The sequence below is a fragment of the Cynoglossus semilaevis genome, chromosome 17 (assembly GCF_000523025.1).
Source record: "Cynoglossus semilaevis isolate Cse_v1.0 chromosome 17, Cse_v1.0, whole genome shotgun sequence".
NCBI classification, from domain to species: domain Eukaryota; kingdom Metazoa; phylum Chordata; class Actinopteri; order Pleuronectiformes; family Cynoglossidae; genus Cynoglossus; species Cynoglossus semilaevis.
The window spans coordinates 6,611,805-6,636,684 of NC_024323.1; the positions used below are offsets into that span (position 1 = coordinate 6,611,805).

General features: G+C 40.3%; 2 protein-coding genes across 2 annotated transcripts in view; one reads left to right on the forward strand and one right to left on the reverse strand.

Annotated features, from left to right (window-relative positions):
* The window catches only part of zbedx (zinc finger BED-type containing X), a 69,214-nt gene that overhangs the window by 34,443 nt on the left and 9,891 nt on the right, over positions 1 to 24,880 (reverse strand). The gene's annotated exons all lie outside the window — the stretch shown is intronic.
* The window catches only part of pitpnc1a (phosphatidylinositol transfer protein cytoplasmic 1a), a 28,034-nt gene continuing 12,204 nt past the window's right edge, over positions 9,051 to 24,880 (forward strand). The window contains exon 1 of the mRNA XM_008329659.3: positions 9,051 to 9,851. Coding sequence (XP_008327881.1) covers positions 9,804 to 9,851 — 48 coding nt within the window. The 5' untranslated portion in view covers positions 9,051 to 9,803. The remainder of the gene's footprint in view (positions 9,852 to 24,880) is intronic.

The window sequence follows — 24,880 nt, forward strand, 5'->3', positions numbered from 1 at the left end:
TCAAAGGTCTCTCTGTAAGGACAAAGTAAGGAGGTCCAACTGATTCATTTGTCCCCACAGTCCTAACATATGGGAAGTGTTGGTGACTTCAGGTTTGACTGCGTCACAGCCGTGTCTCTTCTTTACATTTGCCTCTTCAGAATTGAACCTTAAATCTTCTCTCCTTCTGATCCATTCTATTATTTTCACCAGTTCCTCATTGTTTCTCTCCTGTGCAGGCTGCGACTCTGAGCCACTGCTTCATCTCCACCTTCTTTTATCTGTTTTTTCCCCTCTTCTCTACCCCTCTATTCTCTCCTTCCACTATCGTTCCACTCCACTGCTCTTCCAAGCAGCCACTCTGCTGTCTAATGACTTGGATCGGTGGTGACTGTGGAGAGGAGATAGACCTGTAATAAGACCATCTAACCTGTGAGAGAGTGCAACGTGAAAACTCGTGTTTTATCTGTCCGCTGTACGCTGCTCTCTAGCCCGCAGGCAGACCGGAGGCACGGGTGCAGGGTCGGGAGGTCAAGCTCCTCCTGTGTTTTGGAGTGTTTGACGAAACAACATGTGTATGGTGTTTAGAAGTGGAGAGAAAGAGCTGGTCTGGTCAATTCAGGGAGAGAGGGAGAGAAAACAGACGAGACAGAAGTCTCCTCTGGAGATATTGGAGGTGATGTATTTGGGGTGACGATGGATGAGTTCATATACTGAAGGTCAAACGTACAAGGTACAGAATGGTGCACGGAGCAAGGTTAGGATGAATTGGCAGGATCAGAAATGAACAAATCAGAGGAAGAACTGAGGTTAAACAGTTTAAACAGAATGTTTGGGGAGAGAAATTGGAATGATCAGACAGGGGAAGGCAGAGATAGAAAAAGAAGACGTGTGAGAAGATACTTGGAGGAGGTGAAGGAGAACATGTGGAAGTATGGTGTAATGGCAGGGGAAAAAGCAGGAGGATGAGGAAGTAAAAAGCAAAAAGAAAAGAAGTTTATTAAAGTTAAAAACTGTATTGTGATTTTTTCCCCACTGTACAATAAAACTGTTGCCCACGCGAAAAAAAGTTAGTGATTCGAGTTTAATACATGACTCTTTTCTTCCTTTCTCTCTCTCCTGTTCTCCTTCAGTCACTCACTCACTATTTTTGTGAATTACTGACATTATTAATGTAAGTCTGATGAGTAATGACTGGAGAGGATAAAAGGTTTCTCTGTCTCCCTTCCCCTCTCTCTCTCTCTCTCTCACACACACACACACACAGGAAATAATTGCTCAGAATGATGAGGGTGGAGGCGGTATTTTGTCCAGTCTTTGTGTAGAAAATAGATTTGGGTAAGTCATTATGGTTTGTTTCTGTTATGTAAGAAAAGACAGAGACAGGAGAAGAAGAAATGAACAGGACTCACTCTGACAAAAACAACACACACTCATTTCAGGGTGAGCCGTTCGCCCGGCTCTTAGTAAACAGCAGTAATGTGTTTCCACTTCTCCATGTTTTGTTTGTCTTTAATATTCTTTTCTTCTTTTATTGTCACGCGCTTTTCACCTCTTTTTTAAAAGTCTATTTTTGTTCTGTTTTAGATGAAAACGACATCAGAAATGTCTGACATTATGCTAAGATAAAACTACTAAGCTGGGCAAAACCAGTGTCACATCAAATTTAATCACTAGGACTGTATGTTGGTGAGCTAGATAGCAACCTGGACTCTGATTGGACGGGTTCTTCCGAGTACGCCGATAGAGCTTCTGTTTTCCTCACTGTTATGCTAAAACTGTCATCTCCATCATGCCGGTCTGTGAGTCACCCATGGGAAACGTAGGAGGCGATAGTCTAAGTACAGCTGAAGTTTTCTCGACTTTGATTTTAATTTTTCTTGTTATACAGAATGTAAACTCGTTTCTCCGATGTGAATTTCTTAGTCGCCATGGAGACTGGAAGAAAGGGGCAGAAACAAAGAGGGAGAAATTCCTGCTTTGTCGGCCAGAGGAATGAGTGGTCCTTAAACACGACCGGAAGGGCAGAGCACTTTGCACTAATCAAGCTTTTCACGCTGCTCTCACGTCCGTCAGCCGTCCTACAGGCTGGACACCCTTGACTAAAGAAAATTTCCTCCGTAACACCGATAACTGTTTCAGGGTTGACAAGCCCTGTTAGCTGTACGGTGTCTGACCGAAAACAAATAGCTTGAATGGGATTTTTGCCGCCTCAGTCGTCAGTCAACTGGCGTTAGCAAGATCTGACGTCCACCCACCAATGAGAGCCTCTGTTTCAGAACCGGTTTTATTTATACTATAATTTGATTTGTATTCAGTGTGTGCGTCAGAGCTTTAAAGTTCAGACATGTCACTGATTCAGACTTACTGCACATCTGTGAGGGGTTGTTCTCACTGTGTGTTGACTAAAATGTGACTCTTTGTCTATTGACTGGATTAGGACATTAGGACAGACGTGTTTGTCCATGATTTCTATATTTTAACATACATTAATTATTCCCTGCATGAATTTGTGGATTATTCTGTGTGTACTTTGGTGTAGAAACTGCTGTTAGAAACAGTAGTCAGTGAACAGGTGTGTCTTTGTTCCCACTGCACAGGGCGTGTAAGTATGTGTGTGTGTGTGTGTGTGTGTTACAGCACCAATTATCACCTCTGTCTCTTGTGCAATTAAACCCCATTCTTCTTATGAATCACTAAAAATGATACCTTTTATTTTTTTTATTGTGTGTGTGTGTTGAAGGTTGAAACTCGGTCACTCTGCTAATTAAAGGTGCACGACTCAGTAGAACGGACCATTAAATTTTATTAGCATTCAATTAAATGCCAACCAAATTCTAACCCTCTCCTGTCCTTCTGGTCCGAGTTCACTTGACCAACACGGATGAAGCTTGGTTCAACTAAGAGAGACAAGACAAAGGTGACCTTCTGTTGAACTTCAACTTGGAGGTGAACTTACAGTCACTGCTTATTTACTGGACCATTAAGACTTTTAGACACAGAAACTTTCCAGCAGTTTCTTCCACATTTAATGGCAACGAGCAGATTGTGTTGTCTGTGCCACTCACTTCTATTTCTACACACAAATCTGTGCTTGGACACGAGAAGAAAATTAATTTGTCTTCGAAGGTTTCAGAGATTATTTTTTGATATATTTTTGTTATTTTTAGCAACATTTTGGATAACTTTCTAGCTACATTTCCTAGTAGCACTAAACATGAGCTGTTTTATTTTTTTTATAAAAACTTTTAACTAACCTTTGGTAAATGTTTATCATTTCAGTACAGTATTTTTTGTACTACCTTAAAACAAATGTATTTACACTTCATTTCATTTACTATTTATACTACAAAAAAAACAACAACCCACATTTACTTCAGGTGAAAAACGCCCCTCCCCATATAAGAATATGATGGGGTGTATGTTATGATGTCAAGGACAGTTTGCCCCTCCTCCTTTCATAATTTCTGACCCTGCCGCTTTGAGCCACTTCTCCACAGACTGACTCCTGAGTGAGCATCAGACAACACAGAGAATCTTTAAACTGGTATTTTTTGAACATCTTCCTGCTCTGTCCTGATTGGCTGACGTATAGCAACCAGTGTCTCCATAGTGACATGGAGTCAGCGGAGCTGTGGGATAATCAGCAAGCCTGAAACACATGGCGGCCGCTGTGACGAGGCAAAAACAACACATCTGTACAAAGCTGCAGGTCTGGAAAGAGCACGTGCACGTGCAAAACGTGCCACGTGCACAGGAAACAAACACCATGCACACATTCTCCAGTCATTGCACACCGTGGCTGCTATAATGAGCAGTCGTCGCTTAATCTGCGAGAAGAAATGCAACCTGAGCCCAAAGATGAGAAAAGATGTGCTTCCACCTCAGCAATATCTCTCAGCTGGCCATAAGTTCAGATTTCATTATACATTATTCAGCAGACAATCTTCTGGTCTAAATGAAATGTGCATGACACCTGCCTGGCTGTCAGACCCTCTCACGATTTGGAAATTGGAGGCCTGATTTCACCTGCAGAAAAAGACACTTTAAGCAGCTCATTTGTAGGATTGCTACATGTTCTGTTAATGGTGATGCTGGTGCTGAGGCACCGTCACTACCAACACCACAACCTTGTGTTTGGGTTTTAGACTAGCAAGGATGAAAGCTGAGAAATGGATTGGATGTCAGTAGTGTATCCATGGTAACAGTCCTGACATCAATGCGTCAATCACCGCTCTAAAAGGTTGCATCTGCATGATTGATGAGGACGAGTGCAGATGTAGCCACACAACAGTGGCATTTAGGAGAAACATGTTGAAGAAATCTCCTCATGTTTGTTCACTAAATGATCAGCATTTGAAAGTGATGTTCATGACACTGCTGATGCTCTGGGATCGGCTTTCAACGCGTGGGTTGGCTTTCAATAGTAATGAGTGTTTTGGGGTTGTTTTGTTTTTGTCTGGTTACAAATGTTTAAAACTGAAATTATGAACATTATCAATTTTGTAAAATGTACTTTTTAACTAAAGTTTTTTTAAATAACTTAAATAAAATGTCCCAAATTATACAAAAATATGAGAAAATCATATTTCACAAAAGGTATTTCTATTTCTATTTAACAAAAAGTTATGTGAAGATTCTATACAGTACAAAACTGCTAAAATGGCTCAGTACTAGTCATTACAACACCTAAAAGATTACATTACAAATGTACAAACAAACCTCAAGTGGACTGGGATAATGTTTCTCCACGGAAATCTATTTAAACGCTATGAATGTGAGAGTAAACAGTTTTTTTTGTGCCTTTTGGTGGCCCTCTGTTTGTCAGTTGTCAAATGGTGCAGCCTTCGTTCATCCAATGGCTTCTAGGAAAGGCTCCAGCTTCCTCCATCAAAATGAAAAGGATTAAGCTATAGATCTACAATAAGTAGATCAGATCTACCAGTAGATTGCAATACATTTATAAATACATATATATAATTCTACAGTATTTGTGTAGTAGTGACCATATAGTGTAAGAATCGTATCTGATTGTGTCATAGAGCATTTAATCAGTATCCCAACATCTAATGTATTTATAAAATATGTTCAGCCTATATGAGTAAATATATATTTATCATTTTCAAGGTAGGTAGCTCCCGAACCAAAAAAGTGTGGACACCCCTACAATAGATTAATGAACGTATGAATGAATATTTACGTTACTGCATAGAATTAAGCAAAACACCGGAATGTTCTGGCTCGGCAGGCTAAATTTCTGCTGCACCATCTGCTGGACATGTGTTCTGTCCCACCGTTTAAACCAGAATAGACTGACCCAGGGCTGTCTGGGAAATCAGGTCTTGTTTCTGCTAGGACTTGTGTATAAATGTGACTCCAGTCTTCAACTGTACAAGTCTTGTTACAACAAAAATGTCTTCATTTTTGTCTGCTCCTGTGTCTGGTGACAGACACTATTTATCCACCACGGACTCATGTGACACTGTGAGAAGTGATGTTTTAACAGCTCCAGAGAAACAGGCAGACAGACAGAAGGAGAGAGAGAAACAGACAGACAGAGAGAGAGAGAGCAATTTATCTCCTGACCAACTTTGTCACCTCACCTGGTACAATAAAAAACCTCAGAGCTGTTTTGTCACCAAACTGCTGTCAAAGTCACCATTAATGCCGTCTGTCAGCGCTCACTTGTTCTCACAGCCCATGTTGATGAGCAGTAGTCATGATAACATACACACATAATAATAATTGAGTCCCTTTGTTATTGCACAATGGGGAACTTTACAATGTGAGTCACTGCAATCAACACAGGCCGCCACAGGAGGCGCCATTAGAGATATGCAGTTCCTCTGGGAATCGACCATTAGACTATGGTTAGCATATGTGTAATCTTAATCTTTAGCCCTGCCTCTAAATGCTCCAAATAACCTCTCACTCAGGAGGGACCTGCACAATGTCACCAAAAGGACAAACTGTCCCCACAACAATAGTATTGAAACACACAGACAGTTGAGAGCAGTACCCTCCATGACATCACCTTCTCCCCTCACTGCTGTAAATGCAGACAAATAAATGATGTTGTAAGTGAAACTCCACGTAGAGTGTTGCAGCATAAACAGATGATGACTCAACTATAATCTCACTACAGTGGATAATGTATCTGCTGATAATGTAAGTGCCTTTGACAACACACAGTGAGAAACTGCGGTTATTCAACGTCCAGCACCGTGGCCTCTGAAGAAGGGGCCGATTCTGGGAAGAACCATTTACACTTAATAAGGTGGATTTTACTTACACAAGGTGGATCCAAGTTTTCTATATTTTTTAAAAGTCTTTTTTTTCCAATAAAACTAGAAAACAAATAAATTCCAACATTCCCCACAGTGGATTTTTAACTAGAGTAAAATACACAGCTGATTTAAATACGTTTAACTATGTTTCATGGGGCCACGTGGTGGAAGAGTGGTTAGTGATCAAGCCTTTCTACAAAAACATGACCGGTTTGAATACTGCTGTCCACATGCTGCTGATCATAATAATCAGACTGGAGTAAAAAGACACAGGTTGTGCTGGGTTTTTCTCGAGATTTGTTCAAATGTAAAAACAGCTGAAACTGTGTCAGTAGGGACCAGTTCATGTTGTGAAGCACTTGTAATGATATTTTGAGGAGTTGTTTTTTTTCTCTGGCCTTAAAAGCAAAATAAGGTATTCTGGTTTCTCCTACAGTCCAAAAACATACTGCACTAGGCCAACTGGACCCTCTAACTTCACCATAGGTATGAATGTGTGTGTGAATGGTGGTTTGTCTCTACTGTATACATGACCATGTGAGAGGCTGGCACTGTCACCAAGTCCAATGATTTCTGGGCTAGCCTCCAGCTCATCCCTGCCCCTCCCACTCCTCAGTGACTCTGAAAATAATGAATGAATGAAACTAATGCTTCACTAGTTTCTCCATGACTCCCAGATAAATGTCAACTCAGACCTGACATCAGATGCACATTATTTCTTCCTTCCTCAGAGGCTTAAACTTCGGGGTGAGTACAACACCCCTCTGCCAACACGAACTGTGGACTGACTGAGCTGAGAGTTACAAAACTGACAGTAGAGGCCGGCTAATGGTGTTGAAAAGCAAGAGGCGAGGTGGGTTTCTTAGCAACCGTTTCTCATCTGTCTCCACAATGGTACCAGCTGGAATAAACAAATTTTGGTCCGTGTGTGTGTGTGTGTGTTTGTAAGTACATATGCAAAGGGACCACCCCCTCCCCCAAATGATTTAACTGAGCAATAATGTAAAAGACTTCCATTGGATAATCACTGCAGGGATTAATACCCTTCTGCAGCTAACAACTTATTTAACACAAACTGATGCATTTAGTCAACTCTCATTTCACAAGACAATAAATGAATGTAACTCTGAGACTCATCAAGGTACGCAGTAATGCACAGGGTAATAACCAAGACTATAACTAAATTATACACAAGTATAAAACTGTCTCTAAAAGAGCCAGGGTATTGATGCATCAATGTTTATCTCACTGTGTCACACGCTTTCTATTCATTCTTTCTCTACATTTTAAGTCAGTAGAATTCTAAAGTGAAGTGACATGTTTTTTATGTATAGTTTGGCTTCCCTGGAAAAAAAAAAAATAAGATGTTGGACATTTGTGTATTCTTCTCGAGTCTGTGCGCTCGAGTCTCCCAGCTCTATTTACGACAATATAACGAGGTGCATTGCGCCCTCTCCAGTTCAAAAAAGGGACCTTTGTATATCTGAAAACATAAACGGTAATGTTGTGGACATAGAGAAAAATGACATCTTGAAAATATATATATAAATGAAAATGTAATGATGATAAGTCTGCTGAAAGTCTTTAAACAATTCAGATTCATATTTAAATTCAGATTCGGACTGGTTTACTCTGTTATCTAGTTAATAACCTATGTTCCTGTTTTGTGGTAAAAATAGTACTAACTTTCCGGTGATGTGTGATGTCACTCAAGCAAGATATTAGGGCTACAACTCTGCGTGGTTATGTGAAGAACTCTAGTGGCATCTGCTGCATGGGGATAGTACTACAAGAAGAAATGTATGCTCTACATCTGCCCTAAAACCAAAGCACTCAGTATTAAACTTTAATGACAACTCATAAATGGAACGACGACTACAACACGGACAGACGAGAAAATTCACGAGTTTCATTTACGGCTCGTTTTGTTGCTTGTTGTAAATTTTTATTTTGTGTGTAAATGTCACACATAAAGAATAATTGACCTATTCTAAAATTATGTTATGTTGTAACTTTAGACAAAACCCCTGTTTGGGTTGGATCTACATTTCAGCACCACGGTCAGCTCCAGCAGAGTCCTCATGAATCCGGGGGTCACCACAGCAGGTCACCTGATTAGGCTCGAGCTCTTTTTTATTTCCCTGGAGCTAAGCAGCCTCACACAAACAGATACCTCCTGGGTCCAACTGTTCCAGCCTTCACTAACTCTTCTGGTCATGTGACTGCCAGTTCTCTCCGAACTGTTCACACTTTTAAAGGAACAGTGCCACTAGATGGAGCAGGTAAGCACATGTTTAATCCACAGGGAAATTATCTGTCAGTGAGCACACGTCAGGTTTACATACTGTAGGACATTTTCAACCACCATCAGCAACACTCCATCAGAGCTGGGTGACCATTATGTCACCCAAAGAAGTTGCTGTTCTGCGGTTTGTTAATTTACATACTGTAGCTATTATGACCTGAAAAAAGGTCTACATCAAAGCAACAAAGGCCATTACTGCTTGTCATGCATATCATGATTAGTGATTTGACTCAGTAACATAATTTCCATTTTTTTAAGTAAGTTAAGAATGCAGGATCTTTTGTTCACATAATTCAACACCAGGCTGTATCTTTTGCACATATTCACACTGAAGCGTCACGTCCACAAAAAATGGTTCGAAACTGACTTTTTCCGTTTCTAACCAATGTGGTGGTGTGTGCAGCGATCTGTATCTCTTTTGTTCACATAATTCAACACCAGGCTGTATCTTTTGCACATGTTCACACTGAAGCTGTGGTGGTGTGTGCAGCGATCTGTATCCTGCCGCAGTCACATGTCACATCTGATCAGTGGCTTCTTTCTTTTAAGTAATGCTTTTAAGATTTACAGTTCACACCTCCTCTTCCATCCCCTCCTCCTTTTATGTTTCCAACTCAGTGCTGCCCTCCCGCGGCTCACTTAAGAGAGAAGCTTGCGCATCCCTGGAGAGGAAGCTGTCAGAGCAACTCTAACCAGTTGGATTGGTTTGTGGAGCAGCTGTCGAGTGCACGCGTTTCAGCCGAGTTCCGTAGAGCAGGTGATCAACGAAAGGTTCCGTTTGGTCTTAGTTCAGGACGCAGCGTCAGCAAGGAGCCACATGAAGCTGTGCTTATTGTTGTTGAGGAAAGCGAGTTCCGGAGTTTGTTCTGATTCTGAACACTTCACGCAGTACGGACGTTGATCAAAGGTCAAAACCACGGCAGTTGACTTGGTCTCAAAGTGAGTTTAGGTTTTCAGACAGTAGAACGCACTCTGGTTTGGTCTTGGTGCAGGTCCAGACCCAGGACGCACAAACGCTGCCGTTGCAGGAGGCTGCTGATGCACGAGTGAATCAGTACACGTCCGCGCGTCACTGTGGCTCCGATTCACCGAGCAAATGGTTTCACTTCATTAACTCCTCTACAGTCATCTTTTGCTCCGAAGCTGCCAACCTAAGAGACCACCGACATCCGTCCCCTCTGCACCGCCGCCAACACCGAGACCACCACCACCACCACCGCTGTGCAGGGACTATGTTGATGAAGGAGTACCGCATCTGTATGCCTCTCACCGTGGAGGAGGTAGGTGAACTTTACACGTTGTTTTCAGACTCGAACACGCAGAGTGTTTCGCGTGGTTCAGGTCGTTCACGAGCTGCAAGTTTACACCGATGCGCACGTCGTTTTAGCGCCAGAGGAGAGAGGACGCGCAGAGTCCGTGCCATACGTGGTGCGTCCAGGGCGCAGCCGCGCGGTGGAGCTGCTGTTTGTCTCTGCAGCCTCCTGGTACACGCTGTGCTGTCAGGAGCAGCCGTTTCCATGTGCCGGAGATGATGCTACAACGGCAGCACCAGTGGAGTAAAAACCCTGTGTTCGTTGTAACGTAGACGATGAAGGACAAATCTGTAAATTGTGAGTGTTGAGAGTGAACGCCGCTCCTGCTTACAGCTGCATTCTTATGGCCATATATCGAACACCTGGGAGACAAGTCAACTTTTGCAGTTACTATAGGTCTGTTGCATGTACACTTCTATCATTGTTATTATCGCGGGCTTAAGACAAAACTAAATAAAAATCAAACATGTTGTTACCTCGGAGTCTTATAACACCATGTTATAACCACTATCTCCATCACAGCCTCCAGTTGTAAACTAAAGGTGAAAAAAAGCACTAAAAACACTGAGTTATCTGAGGCAGTATTTTTTTTTTCTGGCAATTTTATTACATCATGAGGAAGATGGTGTAAAAAACCCCACTCCAATATCAATCCACCGTGCTGCAGATTCAATGGGAGAAAACAACTGCAGACTCACATGAAGATTGACGTCCAGGAGGAAGTGGCAATTTTTCAAAATAAAAAAACCTGGAAGACTATCCAGCCATCCATCCATTTTCATCCGCTTATCCGTTACCGGGTCGGCAAATCACACTGCACCGTACCAACCCCCTGAACCTTCCTGCGGGTGGTGAGTCCACTGGAAGGTACCAACCGCCCTAACCAGGGTTCAGTCTTGCCCAGGAAGTGAACCCTGGGGTTCCACACCAATGACAGAGATATTGCCTCTGGGCCAAAGTGCCACACCCTAGAAGACTAATTCAAATAAAATACATATCATATAAAACAACCTTATTTTTGTCGTGTGGCTTGTTGTCAAGTCAGCCACGCTCCACTACCTGTCGGGGCCCAGTGGGTTGGAGACCCCTGATCAAACTGTGACAGTATATGTGTCTGTGTCTAGTTCTTACATACAGTCAATGGAAGCTTAAATATATGAGTGTTATATCATGATAGTAACACGGTACAGCTCACACCGTCCCAGTCCCTAAGTTTAATTTCCAACACGTCTTCAGTTCCACAGAGATGGGAGGAAAAAATATGAAAAATTGAACTGGGCCCAGGATTGTGATGAGAAACTTGAGCAAAAGCCAACTGAGATAAATGACTGTGCTGTTGACGGGCTGCTGGGGTTTGATTAGATGGAGAACTCTGCTCTGGCACAATGTGCTGAAATGGTTAAAAAAAAACACCAATGATTTGGGCTGCAGAACAACATTTCACCAAAGGCCTCTCCAGGTCAGTGTGACACAGACGCAGCTCTGTGTCAGACACTGTGTGATACGAATAATGTCCAATATTTCATGCATCCATTCAAGTATAATGTGTTATGTTATGTGAGGAAGTGAAGCGTAAAGCCTTCGTTCCTGTGTTACCCCAAGCCATCGACAGGTGTTCCAGCGTTACTGGTTATCGACTTTTACTGTGTCATTAAGGCTTTAACACACCATTTAACACAGGCCGTGATGTCACAGAGCAGGAGTCGATGTACTCCTTAAACAGCCGGGATCTGCGGTAGTTAACTGTGAGACTGTGACTTGTTACTTGTTACCCTTCGTCTGTGGTGTCTTAATAGAGCGCCATGTTGCTCTCAGATTAGAGCAAACGTGTGATTTTTATTGGCTCTTTTTGATCGTGCTGCTCGGACCCTTCTGCAGTTTCAGCGACTTTGGTGTTTGTAATTACTGAGATACTGCTTTATCACACCCTGACGGAGAGCGATGGGCTCTTTCAGTTTGCTTCGCTCTAGCAGTGATGGAGAACTCTGTTGTCCTCTGGCCAGCTAAAGGCTATTACGTCTGCCGCTGTGATGATAACAATCTATTGATGTGTCATTGATGTGACAAATGACCATTTGTAATCTATTAATTACTGCAGCGTGTAAGTGCCCACTTCACTCACAAAGACACATAAATCTTCAAAACATTGCTCATCCCTCTCTCTCTCTCTCTCTCTCGCTCTCTCACTCTGTGCATGGAGGCAGTGTTGCTGTGAAAAGCACTTTTTGGATCAGGTGGAAGAAAGTGATCCTTGGGTGACACCCAGGTTCCTCTAATCTATCTGCTGATGTTTCCTTGAGCAAGATGTGATCACAGAAACGCCAACGCAAATGATTTAGCTTAACAACCAGGCAACTGGTGACATCACAAATTAAGGATTTGCTCTCCCTATGGTTGCCGTCTTGACAACACTACAGGCAAACAATTGATCAGATGGAGACAGATAACATTCAGAGATGCCTCCTTCAATTCTGGTGGAGGTCCAAAGACTATTTTAAACATGTATTCAGAGACAGAAATATTTATCCTCTGTTCAGAAGTATTTCATTTTTTTTATGTAACAACATTGTTATCACTGCTCAGATGATATCACTGTTTGGACAATGCTCCATGTTCTGCAGTAGAATGGAAGACAAACTTTTATGTATTTTGACTGAATGTGACAGCAGCCGGTCAGAGCAGGGGTCACTGTCTGAGCACTGATTTGTTTGTCTGCATCCAAAAAAATCCCCCGTTGTGTGTCCAGGCACAGACTCAGGTTGTTGTTTACATCCTCAGATTTAGAAGGTCTGTGCTCTGACTGCAGAGAAACCTGTTCCTTCCATGTTCCCTGAGGAGCCTGTGGTGCAGCCAGGGAGTGACCTGGCTCACACACAGCAGATGGAGAGAAGCCAGCTGCCAGACTGAACCAATGTTCTGCCTAACTGGCTGATGAAAAGTAGGAATGCGAGGATGGAAAGTGCCAATGTTTTTAAATAAATGATTTGGTACACAAGCTATACAGAATATCCAGTAAGTTTGTAACCAAATACAATAAATAGAACAATAGAAGCCCATTAAAGGTTACACAAATCAGAACTGCTACCACATTTCCAAAATCTGTATGGGGTTGTATTTCAGCTGTCAGGTTGTAAACAAACAGACCTGTGGTTGGTGTCAAGGAATATGTGACCTTTAATTAGGCAAAATTACTCAAGCAGTTCATAGACATGACAGTCAATTAAACTATACAATCACATGGTGTTTCATAACAAACCCAGGATTATGTGATAATTATTCACATCATTTTTATATGTTTTGAATGGACCTGGGAAAGGATATTAAACATAATATAGTATTACAGTACTCTTGTTGAAAAATATGTTTGCCAAATGCAAATGTCTTCTCATAAACATGGGAGTTGAAAATATGTTTGCCAAATGCAAATGTCTTTATTTTTATTGTATAACAATAAAAAAAGGACAAATACCGTCCAGAATATTCCTCAGAGTAACCTCAGAAGTATTGCATTGGTCAACATTATTGCAGCATATTAGAGTATAGGGCTAGGCCTAGTAATTCCTGCATTTCAACAAAATACATTTGAAAAAGCTGTGGTGTTAGAAGTAATTTGCATTAATGTATTATCGTGTTACCTTTGGCAGGCCTAATACAAATGGATCTCTTCCTCCTTAGAACAGACGTCTGTGACTCAACAACACTGAATCACCAAAGAACCGTCCAAAAATACTGTAGCTCTAGTTCCACTGAGCTGCAATAGCTCCAATAAAAGTCTGCCAAAACATTTGATCACATCATGTAAATCCAACAATCTTTAAAAAAACTAAAAAGAAACAACAACAATTTGGCTTGCATTACTGCCACCTACAGGATTTTTTCCCCCCTGGTCATTTGCAAAAAACTGTAGGAAAGAAAAGGTTTCACAGTCACAGCTGATAAACACAACATGTTGTATTTCCTTTGGGACATAAAAAAGAAATCATTTTGCATAATTTAATGACTTCATTTGTTCATGTTTTACCCGGCACACTATCCCCTTAAGACACTGTTGTTGTGTTTGTGCTGGTTTGGTATGAATCACATTGGACCTTTGGCTTGTTGTTTTCAATAATGACTCTGCTGTGTGACTTTTGTGAGTCTGTAATGTTTAGGACTAAACCAAATCAACAAAATAGTCATTAAAAAATGAATATTTGAAACTGCTTCTCAGGTCAATCCTGTCACAATATTTTACTTACAAAAACCTAAGGTGAAATGAGCTGATTTCTGTATTTTACTGTGTTTACTTGAAGAAGGTCAACCTGCACGTCGAGCAGCAGTTGATTTTGTATGACTTGTATGACTGTCATTGGCGAGAGCATTAAGTCCATTTTCTACCTGCGGTTTTTTCCTGCATGCCTTTACGTGAACTCCATCTCTCAATGTGATGGCTCACAGGGCAGCGCTGAGTGATTCCCTGCTACGAGAATAATTAAATCCCTGGTGATAATCTCAAGTCTGGCACTCTTGGACGTGCACTTAACTGAACTTCAGAGATTTTCCAGAGGGAGGGGCTGCGTGTGTGTTTTTTGTTTCACAATGTAATATTTTAGAGTTATGTTCCTCTGCTGGAAGAGTGCATTACAACCCAAATGGCAGAGACATATATATTTATGTATACATACATGCATACATATATACATTATAAAGTTTAGCAATGCTACTAATACATACATACTGTTCCAGGTACCAGGTAGAATTAACCCCAACTGCCAGAGCTTAGTCACAATATTAACCCAGTCAAAGTGGAGGGTCAACAGTTTTCTATGAATAGACGAGAGAAGACTGATATAACAGTTGGTCAGGTGATGGGAGGTTGTGGGAAAGGGCAGCGAGTAGGTGAGCAGTAAAAGTGTCCGTGACTTTGTCTTATGTCACACAGGACGGTATTTGAACAGGGATGTATTCAATGATCTTAGATAAGAATCAGGACTCGTGCTTTTTCTTTAAATGATAAAGCATTTTTTGGCTCATGCTATCAAAGCTCTGAGAAACTCTTATGTAAAAATGAATTAAACGCAATCATCACACCAGTAGTTCTGTTCTTAGCTCGCACCCGTTATGCCACCGCCACCAATCCTCACCCCCTCAGCCCCCCCACCGCCACCTCCTCTGCTGCTGCTGGCTGTTTGTTTGAAGCTCCATAGTGCTGAGCTTCAAACAGAGGTTGTGAGGGGTTAGAAAAAGCACTGACACGTTTTTAAATAGTCTCTCACTCACACACACTCACACACACACACCTCAGTACACAGTATAGCAGTGTATTCCAGGAACCTCAACACATTCTTTTCATTTTGTTGTTGTATATATAATTTATTCATGTATTTTATCTGAATACATTTTTAAATTGTTTTTTACTCTAATTGTTAGAAAACCAATGGCTGGGTTTTATTTAAATGATGACATATAAAATGTGTTTGGATAGCTTAGGTAATAAAATGTTCATCCACTAATTAAAATAAGATAAGACGAAGGTAGAGTGAATAGAACAGTTCTGTTACGGTCAGACTGAAGATTCTGAGATTTCATCTCAAAACCAGGGACCAGTTTTATGTAATTTGTGTGTGAGGACACAGCATGCAAACAACACAACACAGCAAAGTGTAGCATACCTCATTCATTAAATAATATACTTAAATAATAACAAAAAGTATTTTTATGTGGTCCTACATTAATCACAACCCAGTACTGGTCAATGGCCTCGTGGTTTGGTATCTCCATTCTAGAGTTTCATTGGCCTCCATCTCACAACATCTCATCTCCCCTGATTTCTCTACGGTTCCACCAACCATATTTATGTCCTTCTTCACTCCATCCATAAATCCTTTCTGTGGTCTTCCTCTTCTCCTTCTGCCTGGCAGCTCCATCTCCAGCCTCACTGGTCCAGTATATCTACTATCTCTCCTGAGCACATTAATCATCTTAACCTTGCCTCTCTAACTTCATCTCCAAGCTGTTCAACTTAAGCTCTTCCTCTGAGCTGTACACTTTTTTCATCCATTTAATCCATCCCAGTTCCTCCAAAAGAAAATCTCAGCACGTTTTGGTGCCTGTGACTGTACTCTACTCCAACTATCACCAGGTTAACATTGACATATCATCATCATCATCATCATCATCATCATCATCATTCACCTCATCAGAACAGGAAACTAAATCTCAAGTGTCACTCAAATTCTGTCTTTAAATTCCAGCTGCTCTCTTCCCGTACGACTGAACCAACAACATCCTGTCTAAACGGGGAGAAACAATGGCTGCTGAGAATAGAAGCCACACTGACACAGTGTGAATGTGTCACAAGAATTATTGGACAGGTGTGAGCAGAGACGCAGCGTTAGCTTAGGGAGCAGCTGGGCATGTGGCGCTATAATGTGATCACATAGTGTGACGTCACAGGTCTAAGGACAATGTGCACTTTGGCGACGACGTGTATGTAGGATAATGTTGATATATTCTGTACCAGGATTTTTACATTTTTATTACTGCCAATATTACATTGAATATCAAACGAGTCTGATATCAGACTACACTATTTGGCCCCACGTGATGGGAGAGTATTTCATTCATAAAAAGTACGTCTGATTGAGCTGCAATAGGTTGTGGTGTTATTGATAAGTCTGTTAGTCAAGGAGGATGTGAATGGTCATGGTCACTGTAAACCAATTAGACAGAGACGAGCAATGTTGGGTACAGCCAACATTTGTTTGTATATACCTCCAAAGTCCAGTTTTAGTCATAAACACACAGTAATTCACAGTTTTCTCCACTGTTCTGTGCCGTGTTGGACGCTCACTCTCTCTAGCTTCAGCACAGTTGCTTCCAATGAGGCACAGAATTATAGAAGGGAGGGTCAATAAATGTCACAGAACTGACAAAAGATGCATCAGAGTCCTATACATCACCTTTACACTCAGGAGTGGCCGTGGTTCCGGTCTGACGGTGAAGGGAGTTCAAGAAAAATTTTAATTGAAACACAGTCCCAGACTGCAGCGCTTCTTAAAACAAATTTAATTTATATTTATTAACATATATTTAAGGGGGCAATTAAATTTAAGTAACAGTATTATTATTAATTGCCATATATTAAATTGTTGCATTTCATCTGATCGCAAGGATAAACAATACTAATAATGGTAAAATAAAAGTATCAAAGTATCTATTTCTTCAGCTTTTGTCCTGAAACTAAATCTTTATCTGGCTATAATTAGGCACCATTGAAAAAATACACACGTTCCAAACACAGTGTTTCTTACTTGTTACATAAAAACTGTTCCCTGAACTGTGCATCTTCACTGAAGCAACAGCAGTAAACACACACACACAAAAGAACACAAACCCCACTGTTTGTCTCATTGAAGGTGATCCAGGAAACAGAGGAGCAGCACATCTTCCTCGGAGAACAACTTTGATTTAACTGCTCTGTTGATGTGTGCACCGTAATTGGAACAAGCCTCTGCACGACAAACACAAAGTAATAAAACAATCTCTCAACTTGTCAAATACGGAGCTCATTACAGCTTATTTCACCTTAGGTGTCCTTTTGGTATATCTTTTTTTTAGTTTGCTGCTTCTTTTGTCTAAGCTAAGTGAGATTTTATTGAATGCCACTTGTGCAGTGAAACGTCTAGAGCCGACTCATTTTAACATCCAACAGCACAATATGGATTTTACAGATTTCCATCCATGTCTTTCTCCGGCTTTATTATCTCGTGTACTTGTACTTATTACCACAGAAACACAACTTCCATCCATTTTAAAACAGTCAGGATGAAGTGAATAATAAATGTGTGCTACAGAAACACTGAAATCTTAATTCTTCTAATCTATTGCGTCTATTGATCTAGACAATGAAGAAACACTGTGTTGAGCAGGATCTCATCCCCTCTCTGTAATTAGAGCCTCTTTTAATTGTCTGTTTTCAATCTGATTAAACAATGCTGATTGCTGCTGATGAAGACTCACTTCACAATGGTTGTACATTTCAGTGGGAACATCCTTCCTGTGTGTGTGTGTGTGTGTGTGTGGAGGGTGCCTTAATCAGGATATTTAAACACATTTTCTATTAAAACGTTATCATCTGCCAGCACAGACGTGCAGTGTATACATACAGATGTCTCTTTGTTTGATTCTGCCTCTCTGAGCTGCAGTGTCTCTGGATCCATCCTCCAATGCTCAAGTGTCTCCATGAGCTGCAATTCATCGGTCTTTGCCATTGATCCAGATGCAGTGTCTGTGGTCCAATTAGACAGCAGAGTAACTATGTTGTGCTCTGCACTTCAAAGAATAAGGGCTGCCTGATTAAATCCCAACATAATGTGAGTGATTAGAGTATTTATCGTCACTCTTTCATCTCTTTCAACGACGAATTTAATGCACAGGGAGAACCGCTTTCATTTGCACGTCATCGCCTAAAATACACGCTGTATGTATCCTGATGTTAATTCAGAAGGTATTTTAATTGAAATTAAACATTTGTCTGATTAAAACTCACTTAAGCAGTCAAACATTTTAATGTCTACACAAAAAGGCAAAAACAAATTGCCCATTCAGATACTTGATATGCGTCTAAAATATGCAATAAATGACATTCCGGCTTAAAGTACAGTAATCGCTTTGGGGATAAAAACCACAGTAATACCCAAGGATTTACAAGGTTAAGCAGTAAAAAAAACCAACTGCAATTTCTCCTCTCCCTCTAAATCCATTTTTGTGCTCATATATTCCTGTCTTACCCTCTTAGCACAGCTTTATGCATAATAGACAATTTTACCTTAGCGACGTGTGCTTGTGGTTCTACTCAGGCACACAGTGGAGACAAAAGTCTTATGTAACACTGAGAGAAGCTGTTATCAAGCAGACTAAAGAGAAGACTGCAAAACAGAATCAATGCTACCAGGAAAACCATTTGCCAACAGAGAACTGAACACAGAGCCAACCACCCAGGAAAATGCTACCATTTGCTAACACAGAGCAGGAATCATCTCGGTACTCCACTGTAGGGGGTGCTATAAAAGCATGTTTAAACTTTGGCCTGCAAATCAATATTTCTAAAACATCATTGTTAAATACAGAGACCAGTTTTAAATAAGACAACAACTGAAAATGCAACTTCATAACCGTGAATAGTTTGTTTCAATATTTATTTATTTTAGTGAAAGTCAAGTATAGTTTATAAAATACTAAAAACTGTAAGAAGTTAAAGAGTGTCTATTTTGTGTGAAACTCTTTAATAGTAAAATACTTGACAGGGATTATGAGAGTGACTGTAGTTGCTCCTGGCTAACTGCAGGCTACGATGGTCTGTGGCTCAGTTTTGATTTAATTGTAGCAGACAAGTGGCTCTCAAACTCTGACTTTCTCTCTTCGCCTCTCGTCTGTCATTCACTTGGAGTAGCCCTACCAGCTTCAGAGTTTCAAGAACATCTGAAATCCCACCCTCTTGTCACTTCACGGAAAAATCAATCCACTCTTCCATCTTTCTCCTCACCCTCAGAAAAGTCTCTGCACTTCTGAATGTCAATAAGTCAGTGAACCTTCATCACTGGGAGTCAAACACCGGTTCCCCTCATTTTAAAAGACACACGTCAATGGAGATCAAATAAGAAATTATGGTATTTTGTTGCACAGTATTAACATTTAGCAACTAATTGAGATGCAATTTCTTTATCTCTGTTTACATGACTTGAAATGATTTATCCTTAGTCCTTTTTAAATGAAAGTGAAAAGTAGAATAATTGTTACACAGCACGCCAATGCACACAACGAAATGTCACCATAAGCAATGAACTGACAACAATATCGGACAACATTCACCTAGTTTGTAAAAACATTTAAACAAATAAGAGATTTAAAATAAATCTGTTATATGCAGTGATAATGTTGTTTTGTCAGCTATTAGCCACAAGCTAACCCTCCTCCAGCATATTGACTGGGCAGAATAAAAGTAGCATAGCATTGTAGACACTTGTTCTCACTGCATCAAACTACCCTACCGTTTGAACTGCCTCTAAATAACACCAAAAAAGACAACAGAGTAACATTAACCTGACTTGGCTTAAGCCTACTTTTGCCACAAGCCTATATATGTTTTGTTTTTTTTAATAAATCTGTTACCTTTCCCTGCCATCCAGGGGCCTAGTCCAGATAACCATAGCTCTTCTTTGTTTTGTTTTTTTTTTTCTTCTTTTTTACACCAGAAGCCTCTGAAAATGTAGTGTCTTGTGCTTCGAGTGGAAATGCGTTACAGCAAGATGTCACATGAATCTCCTCTACTGTTGTTGTCATAACAGCATTGATGGAGAGTTGTGCAAAAATGCGGTACATTGATTTGACTCTGCAGAGTAGAGGCTGGAGGAGAAAGTCACCTGTATCAGCCAGGGTACTGTATAATCAAGAGAAGGGAGGAGAGTGATGGTGGGGGGAGAGACAAACCGCTGTCATCAATCAAGTCCTCTTATGTAATGGCTCAACAGCAGCACTGCCCTCTTCTCATCATCCTGTCTCTAGGTTCGACAGTGTTCTTCAGCGCAGCCATGTTTATAAATGTATGAATGTAGAAGTATTTCTGCAGACCACCCAGTGTGCAATCAGGGAGGTAATAAAGACCACGTATAGAGGAGCGTGATCTGTGCAGAGTGTTCTGGAGTTATGCTATCTTCAAGTGACCTCAGCTCTGCAGTGTGTGTGTTTTATCATCTTCAACAGTCAGTTTTAATAAGTCCAAGCCCTTCACCTCGGTCATATTTTTACAGCAAATGGTTTTGCAAAAACCAGTATGAAGATGAAGGTGAAAATGTTTTCTCACTTCTGGCATCTACTGTTAACTCTGTGCCAAATGGGATTTACCATATATGTTTTTAAAATTATACCAATAGAATGTAATTTTGGTAAATGCCTGTATGAATCTGCATTGCAGATTTTCACAAACAAAGACCAATCCCAAAACCTGCAAATATTGTTTTTACAAATTTTCTACACCTTTCACAACTATTAATCCCTCTACATCTGGACATCAATAACAGCTGAAGAATACAAGGAATCGTTTACATTTTGTATTTAATACAATCATATTAATTAATAGTACTCTGATGAAGTTCTTCTAGTTTGACAGTTTGGCGCTAACTGAGCGTTTAATGGTTACAGTGATACTGCAGAACATTTTGCAATCTCACAGCGAGGCTTTGGCCGAGGGCACGAGTGTCGAGCTGCAATTGAGTGAAAATAACAATGAGGTGCCGGCTCCAGACAGTTCCTGTGAATTGTGCTTGTGACTTATGAGGCAACATTGTCTTCTCATGTGAACTTCCTGCTAAACTAGAAATTCACATGACTGCTCCTCAGCTCCAGTAGACCGGTGTATTTCTACAGCACATAAATGGTCTTCTGACTCTGCTCTGCCCTGAAGCAGAATGTTAGTTCATGCGCGTGAGACTTGATGATATTTTAATATCACCCCAACTGATTTGATGCCTGATATTTTTGCTCCGTGTGCTGGCTGGTTTCATCAAACCTCAGACTTGTAAAGGGTCATTCTCTTAAACCTGGAGCCTGGAGGCACGGTGCCAATGCAGTATGTTCTTTGAGAGCGTCACATAATAGAAGATTTCCAGAACTGTATTGCAGCTGAATTTTAAACAGTTGTGCTGCACTATATGTCTCCTTTTGTCTGCAACCCTGTATGGCCTGAGTCTGGTACAGCACAGTACACACCCTTAGTTGTAAATGTTGTCTAAAATGCACTGTACATTCTGTTAAAGAACTGCAAACACTGCCCTTAGTTGTAAATGTAGTTGAAGTTGTCTAAAATGCACTCTACATTCTGTTAAAGAACTGCAAACACTGTTGCTTAAACAATGTCCGTGCCAGGACACAACACAAGGGTTTACACGTGAAAAATAAAAACACGCAAACGTGACTTGTGAACATTAACCCACAGATTACCTCTATCCTCCCCCACCTCTACAAAATTCATATTACAGCACAGAGTAATTATACAATTATAACAACAACGTTTTGCCCGTGGCTCACACCATATGGCAACAGTCCATGAAGATGAGAAAATATAAAGGCTTACAACAAACAGCTGCAAACAAATGGATGACATTCACAAAGTACCATTTACATCAAGTTTGCATTCTATAAAAAACCTCTTATTTCCTTATAAGTGTCCTTGCAAGTACTTGAGCTGCAAATCCCAGGGGTATGCTATTTTGGAGAGGCTGTACTGCCCAAGGACACATTGGCAGGCAGCAGTGAACTTTACCCCTGACAATCGAGTTGAAAGCCTTCTTTACCCCCTGATTAACAATCTCTTCATGGCTCAGTGTATTTAGAATTTATGCAAACACAAGCAGTGCACTGCTTCCTGCTGCCCAGTCACGGAGTCCAAACACATAATGAACTTTATTTATGGTTGGGGCTTTGAAACATATTGTTTGATAAATTAGTATAGAAATTTGCCAACATAAATAAATATGTCCCCATTTACATTTTTGTTTCCTCTGCGTCAGCCCTCCCTCTGATAAGAACATAATTCATCCACACCGTATGGACTGATAAGGTGGAACTGTATAGGAGTAATAAATCCTAGTTGTCTCCAGGCAATAAGTCAGTGCAGTACGGTGTATTAAAAAACAGTGTAAAGACTGGAATACTGCAAAGATATGAGCAGAAAATGTCAATAATATGTCAATATTCTATTAATGTATTACAAACAGTAACCTCCCACTTCTGTGAGGCTCCGTGGTGGGTTGTCATCTCCAAGCATTTAAAAATATGTGCCTGGTAATGAGTACCTCACACACACACGTACTGTTTACACACACTGACATTCCCCAGATTTTTATATTCTTAATCTCAGTCCTTACCCTAACTCTAATCTCAACCTCAAAATACCCTGTAATTCAAGATAAAGTATCCCTGAAGGAATGGTATTTTATAAAGCATGTCCCCACAAGTACAGTATTACCAGTAACACACACATGCACGTACACACTAATAGCTGGCATGTAAATCTGTGTGGTGCCACAACAGACATATGACTTTTCCAAAAGACTGTTCACAAACATACAAACACCTGGTACACACACATCCATGTTAATATTACAGTAATGTAATTTGACTTTAACTAAAATATTCATTAAAGCTAATCTTTTGACTTTTTAACTAAAATATTCATTAAAGCTAATAGGAAAATACATGAAAATGTTATATATTTTATTATAAAATATATAATATTATATATTGTATTTAAAAAATGTCAGTATATAAGGGATGTCAAAAGAATGAGGCAAAATTATGACTAATTATGCATTCAAATATATTACACTAAAAGCCAGGAAAAATGATGATGAATCACTGAAATCTCTCATCTCCATCAGAGCTTGTTTCATAGAATCACATTAACACAATAACACAGTATCACAATCAGTGGTTGTGACAACAGCCCCCGAGCCCGTAACAACCCCCACCACCTGCTGTTGGGTTGGAACAGAGAAACACAAAAGGAATTAGTCAGTGTCCAAACAGTCCCACACCAGTGGTGCTCCCAGTTTAATGCCACTGTGTAAAACTACAGGTACATTTCTTTAGTTGTATTAAATATTTCTATCATCACATTGTGCTCACCTTGTTAGGAAACAACTCCAAGCACTTGTGTGATCTAGCTGGGCAGTGATACCACAGCTGAACCCTACAGGGAAACGTTGTAGCAGTGTTTTACAACATTAGCAAATGCAAATTAAAAAAAGGGCATAAAACACTTTTCTCAGTAATAGAATTATTGGATATACAGTATGTGTCAGGACTAATTCTAAATTTATTAACTTGATTAATGCGTTCATTTTGAAATGCCTAATGATTGAACATTATTTATGTGTGTATTTTAAACAGATGACTAAAAGCATCAGTGGTGTTAGGATTTGTTTGTTTTAAACACTGTGCTTGCTTGCTAACAGCACAATTTCGGTTGACAGGAAAGGGCCCATTTGACAGAGGCCCTTACTATAAATAGCATGTCCTTTAACGCACACATAGATGTACTAAAAGATCTCAGACTCAGAAAAAAAAGATTCATCGCCAATGTAGCCTTAGCCACACATCCTGGTCATTAGAGCTGGATTTCTAGTGAGAACCAATGCTCTCAGGTAGACCACAGACCCAGTCTGAATATAGGGGAGGTTCAGAGGAAAATGAAAAAAAGAAAAACAAAGCTCACGAGCTGAAATGTTGGCCCTGCAGGACTGATCACAGAGCAAGCCGAGGGAGACGGAGAAAAGGTGGTGCTTTATGTTAATACTCTGTTGCCATGACCAGAGTGGTGCTCAGAGCTCCTTGATGCTTTTTCATGCAGCTGGGAAATGAATGTGTACTGTTCAGCTGTCTCCTCTCTCATCATCTCCTGTGTAACCTCTGCTCTCACACATGAAGAACCCCTAATTATGGATTGTACAACATCTCATAACAACCTATTAACTACATGAATATTATGAACCACCAAACTCCTTTACCTCACACCACAAACACAAAGCTCTATGTAATACTTAAAAATTTGAAAAGTACGATATTGTGCTTCCCAAGCTGAAAATGAAATTTTCAGCTTAATTAAAATAACATTATAATGCTTAAAGAAAATCACGCCACTGGGAATTAAGCAAAACTAACTCTAACTAAATTGCCTACAGATAGTACATAAAAGTAAAAAAAAAATTAATTAGATAGAATCATCTAATCATTAGCCAGGTTTCGGCTGAACATACAGCATGTCAACGCACTTTCTATAAAATCTACAAATATTTGTTAGTCTGGAATTAGCACCAGCATGTGTGTCCACATATGTTTTAAAGGGAAAATTTGTTTTTTCTCAAATTTGTCCAGCCAGTGATTCTGTCACCAGGCTTCAGCAGCTGTTGACCGGCCGCCATCAACATTCCAGTTGGAAATACTTTAATGGTGCCCTT